This window comes from Jatropha curcas, chromosome 3 (genome assembly GCF_041381405.1).
Source record: "Jatropha curcas cultivar XTBG-Jc1 chromosome 3, XTBG_Jcur_1.0, whole genome shotgun sequence".
Taxonomy (NCBI): Eukaryota; Viridiplantae; Streptophyta; class Magnoliopsida; order Malpighiales; family Euphorbiaceae; genus Jatropha; species Jatropha curcas.
The window spans coordinates 23,779,532-23,785,233 of record NC_143153.1 but is presented as its reverse complement, the minus strand read 5'-3'; the positions used below and the strand labels follow the sequence as shown (position 1 = coordinate 23,785,233).

General features: G+C 32.3%; 1 protein-coding gene across 1 annotated transcript; it reads left to right on the top strand.

Annotated features, from left to right (window-relative positions):
• The first annotated feature begins 2,466 nt into the window (after positions 1–2,466).
• On the top strand, positions 2,467–3,758 carry LOC105645165 (uncharacterized). The gene is made up of 3 exons (XM_012230695.4): positions 2,467–2,754; positions 2,844–3,033; positions 3,143–3,758. Exons 1-3 carry the CDS (start codon positions 2,617–2,619, stop codon positions 3,586–3,588), a joined length of 774 nt encoding a protein of 257 aa, XP_012086085.3. The 5' UTR covers positions 2,467–2,616; the 3' UTR covers positions 3,589–3,758.
• The last annotated feature ends 1,944 nt before the right edge of the window (positions 3,759–5,702 follow it).

The window sequence follows — 5,702 nt, the reverse complement described above, 5'->3', positions numbered from 1 at the left end:
CTTCAACAGAAATAAGTGAAATGTGCATATGTAAACTCAATTCAATGAATTAAATCTCTTTGATCTTTACTAAACTATTTCCTTCTGAGAATATAATTTAGTAACTTTGATTAAACAAAGACCAAAAGATAACTTAAAGAATTTTTATTGAATACTACCAATTAAAAATTGTTGCTTTGTATAGAAGAGTTATGAAGAACAACATACAACAAGTCTATAAAACAAGAGAAAGAAGTAATCTAACTCAAGCCTCCGGAAGGGCGTCACACCTCGAGGAACTTCTTGGTGTTCTTAGCACAATCAATAACAAGTGACTTTCGTCAATCTTGCTCTAAGTACTACTAACACACTTCTCCTCATACAATCTAAGTGTTTTGTGAATCTAACTCTGAATAAGAATTAATTCTATATCTCCCTTTTTTCTTGCTTCACTTTGATTGCTATTTATAGAGGAGGAGAGTGATGGTGGTTTTGGTAGTGATTGGTTGGCTAAGAGGTGCTTGAGGTGACTTCTCTTGGGAAGAGTCCCGACCCTTGCATGAAAAGATATGTTTTTCTGATGAAAAGGCAGCAAATACGTCTCCTGGAAATCTCGACTCGCGCTCGCGCTTGTAAAGGTCGCGCTCGCGACTTTCGCTGGCAAACCTTCTGCCTCTCAAAAGTGATTCTCGCGCCCGTGCAGATGAAAGGCTCGCTCGCGACTTTTGCTCCAATTGTTTCTGACTCTTAAATCTGCTTGTCGCGCCCGCGTAGGTGGATGTCGCGCTCGCGACTTGCTTTTTCTGGGTGTGGGTTGCGCGCGCGTCCTCTGGTAGCGCTCGCGACTTGGGCGTATTCGTTTGTTGCGACTTGCTTCGCGGCGCGAGGGCTGGATTAAGGATTCTTTCCATTTTTTAACTTGTTTTGGCCCTATTTTTGTATAGAACAAATCTTTGCTCCAACTGTGTTCCTGAAATTTACTTTGAAACAAAAACAACACGAACAAACGTAAAATGTACAAAAACAATCATGCATTCATGCAATTTATATCAAAATAACATAACAAGATTTGCCCGCTTTGCGAGGCTATCACATTTCCATGCAACATAGCTTCTGGTATATGAGACTACTTTATACACCAAGCTAATCAATCAAGGTTTTTTTATTACCAATAAAAAATGAAGTGTTTTTTAATTTATTTTTGTCTCGTTGAATAAGAAATTAATTTTTTTATTTTGAGTTTTATAATTTATTATAAATGATTATTTATTTGTTTGAAATATTAATGTATTACTTATTTAGTGTATTGTGTCCTAAGCATATGAATGTTCTATCTTTTTTAAAAGTTATCGTATCTCGTACGTTCTTGTATCTCATGTCCTGTATTTATGCAACCTAGGTCCTGATATATGAGACTACTCCATACACCAAGCTAATCAACTGAGATTTTTTTTATTAACAATGAAAATGAAGTTTTTTTTTTTTTTTTTTGCTTGTGTCATTGAAATAAGAAATTTAGTATTTTTTTATTTTATGTTTATTTTAAATGATTGTTTATTTATTTAAAAAATTAATGTATTACTTATTTAGTATAGTGTGTTTTAAGCAAGTGAATGTCCTACCTTTTTCAAAAATTATTGTATCCCGTACGTTTCATATCTCGTGTCCTGTTTCCGTGCGACTCAGCTCCTGAAATATGAAACTACTGTAACTTTCTAAACTACTATAAGACATACCAGAAAACTACAAAACAAAAAATTGCGAGAATATAAATAAAAAAAAATTCTACATTTAGAAGGAATTAGTGCTCATCAGTTAAGAAAGACTTTATCTAATTGAGTATAAAAATTGTTCGTCGGATGTGATGAAAAATCAACATAATCTCATCCAAGAAATTAAGTATTTCTTATTTTATGGATTGGTATTTTAGTTAAATTTTAATTTAATTTAATGCATTATCTTGATGGGATGTAACTAATAGATATTATCATGATAAAGACATTATCCAAAAATATAAAACAACTCATCTTTTTACAATTGCTATCATTACACCTTATCTCTTAACAATCGTACTAAATAATTATTGTCTTCTTCGTACTTGGCAATTATTGTCTTCCTCGTATTTGGCAATTTTAGAGGTTTACACTTAACTTCCATTTAATGCGAAATGCTCTGCTTATATATATATATTAAAAAAATAACAACAGTAATAATTGAAAAGCCTAATGTTATGTTAATTTTGAACCGCATCCAAATTCCAAGGTGGACCGTCGTATGTTTGAAGAAAGAAACTGTAGACTCTGGAACAGTATAACTAGATAATGACAACATTTTAGTGTCACGCTCTTGGTCTTTTAAAGAAATCCGAAGATAAGGGATATTCTTCTATGTTATAATAATTATTCCCCTTTCATTTTATCTTCTTCGAAAAATATTTAATATTTAATACCCATATATTTACCATGATATGGTATGTACCTTACTGCCACCATATTCTGTCATCAAAAACAAATCTGTACACTCCACCGCCATCTCCATCTATATTTATACATCTACATCACACACAACACAAGAATCCATTGCTCTCTTCTACAGTTCATAGAAAACCCAATTTCAAAATCTCCTGTTTTCCTCTATATGGGTAGCTTAGAAGAAGAAAGGCTAGTTCAGATGGTACATGACTTCATTGAATCAGGATCTTCTCCACTGCCCATTTTCCCTAATTCCTCCAACTGCCTTTCTCTTGATCATCAAGCCACATATTTCACTTTACAGGTACTTTCTTTATCTATATATTTTTTATATTTTTGTATTGGTTAATTGATTAGGCCGATCTCAACTTCTTGTATTTTTGTTTTGGTTAGGAAATTCTTGAAAAAATGACAGAAGCAGAAAATAAGGTTCTTCAGAGTGTACTGAGGCATATGAGAAGCCAAAAAGAAGCTGAAAAGGCAACTGGTTTGAAGAAGTGGCTTGTTACGAGACTCCAAATGGATGGCTTCAATGCTTCTATTTGTCAAACCTCATGGCTCACTTCCTTGGGATGCCCTGCTGGTGCTTCTCTCTTTCTTTCTTGCAAGTATTTTCAGTTATTTTGTTGATTTTCTTTATTTTGCTGGAAATGAAATTTAACTAAAGTTTTTTTTTAATGGACATATAACAGGTGATTATAATTACATTGATATTATACTGAAAGATGAGAAAGGCAACAAGAAGAGGTTGATAGTGGATATAGACTTCAGATCTCAATTTGAATTGGCAAGACCAACAAAATCCTACGAAGAACTAACAGACATAGTTCCTTCATTTTTTATTGGAAGTGAAGAAAAACTCAATAAGATTATATCTTTACTTTGCTCAGCTGCCAAACAGTCTCTTGAAGAAAGAGGGCTTCATGTACCTCCATGGAGGTCCAGTACTTACATGCAGTCAAAATGGCTCAAAGTTAATGCTCCTAATACTAATATTGGCTGCACCAAAGAAAATAGAGAAGCTAAAGATGGTTGTTTTAATAACATTTGGACACCTCCATTGGTTAAGCCCAGGAGAAGGGACTTGGGATCTGCCTTGTCTACTCAGTTCTCTAACATGGGCATAAACTGTTGGTGAACATTTTTGCACACTAATTTTGGTAGCCAGTGATTCTCCAATTTTGATTTTCTTTTCCTTTTTTCGCTTTTGTTGAATAGAATAATAACTGCTTCTGCTTGACAGAGTATATCCTTTTTGTACTGACGCAAAGTTCATCTACTAAATAATATTTGCTTCCTTATTGATAAGTGTAAAAGCTTATTTTTCTATTCAATGCGAGCCAGAGATGATAACCTCTACAACTAGTGTAATGATTTTGCTCAAGTAATGTTAAGTTAGGGTAATTTACAATAAAATTAAGGTGCAACCTAGTTTTTTGATATTTTAAAAGTAGAATAGTTAATCTGCCGTTTCATTTTATTAGCAACATTTTATCTTTTTACAAGAATTAAGAAAATGATTAAAATTTATTGATTTTCTAAAAAAAATATAGTATAATGTCTAAATTGCTCTTCTTAAGTGTGAATATAAAAAGAAATTACACATAATAAATATGGATAAAGTTGAAAAAAAAATTAATATAATCTCAGAATCCTAAATGCACTTAAATTAGAATAAGGTAAAATGCATATTTGTTGCTATTAAAATGAAACGAAGAGAGTAAAAGGCAAAATGAAGTTTCTTTTCGAAATTTAGACTTCAAATTCAAAATCAGTGCAAAAAACTGAGCAAGCATACACATCGAGCAATCTTGATAAATGATTTTGTGGGGAATGCCTGACATTTTTGGGATCTTAGAGCTAATATATGTACAATTTCATTTTAGTGACCCTAATAATATGGTAATTACTAATAAGAGTGGCAAAATCATGAGGCTAACTAGACAAGTTCTAGGATTACCCAAATTGCTTGTACCAAGCATGCCAAATGCATTAATTCATTCATCAACTACACGCATGGTAATATATGGCAAAGGCCACTGATGTCTTCACCAATCATAGCAATAGCTCAGCTACTCTCATTTTTTTCGAATACACAGTTCGATCTTTTTCAAAAACCAAAATCAATAATTTCAAAGTCCAATAGCTGTGTTTAAGGTTGAGGAAGCAAATGAAAAAGAAAAAAAGAAAAAAGAAAAGCAAACATAGATTATGTTGAAATGGATAAAAAGGACAAGAAAGGTGGGGTATGATAAGGTATATGTATAATTGGATTGCTCAAGAAATTGAAGCATATCCAAAAGTGACGTAGCTTGGGCCACAAACAAAAATAGAAAATTACAACACAAGAAGAAAAGAAACCAGTGGGTGTTCTGAAAACAGGTGGCACAAAACAAGGGAGAGCAACAGACTCTCCGAAAAAAGAAACTAAACAGATAATAATAATTATAATACTTCTTCTTAAAGCTTTCTTTTCATTTGTTCATGTATTTGGCTACCTTTCTGCCTTTTTCCATTAACAGAAAAATGACAACACATATTTTCCCCCCACCAACGTCAGTTTTTGAATGATTGATCCTATTTTTTTCTTTCTATATATATTTACATCAAATGCCATGCCTTCTCTTAAATAATTACTATCTTTTTTTTTTTTCTTGACCACATGAATATTACTATCTTAGAATTCTGTAATGTCAATATGACATCAAACCCGTCAATTATTGTTTATTTGGATTTTTACCATATATTTTCTTATGTTACTTTCTTGTGGCTTTTGTGCGAATATCTATTTAGTCCCACATATTTATTCATAAATATAATTTCATCACATAGAGCTTCGCTAGTATCCTCACTCTTTTTGGTGTATGAGACTATCACCGAATTAGAGTTATTCCTAAAATAGGAAATTAGGGTTTTATATTTTGATTTTAAATTGCTATGACATATTATGCTTGAATTAGGTATTAGAACCCTAAATTACATTGTAAAATAAGCCTATGTGCTTAATTTTAATTGAGCAAAATGACAGCTCCCCTTCTTTAGCCATGGGTGGGTCGGCCAAGGCATGAACAAGAGAAGCAGAATTTTGTTTTCCCTTTTCATATTTTTAGCACATTTTTTAATTATTTATTTGAGACCTTGAAAGCTCGATAGATAGCAAATTGGGTTTTTCTATCTGAAAGATTAATAGCAAATAATGTTAAAATAATTATTATGAAAGACTTGTAGTAGGAGCATATAGTTAGTTGTATT

Coding starts and splice junctions, on each gene's coding strand:
- LOC105645165 (XM_012230695.4), top strand. CDS start 2,617: ATGGGTAGCTTAGAAGAAGAAAGGCTAGTTCAGATGGTACATGACTTC. Junction 2,755..2,843: donor CCACATATTTCACTTTACAG/GTACTTTCTTTA, acceptor TGTTTTGGTTAG/GAAATTCTTGAAAAAATGAC. Junction 3,034..3,142: donor TTCCTTGGGATGCCCTGCTG/GTGCTTCTCTCT, acceptor GACATATAACAG/GTGATTATAATTACATTGAT.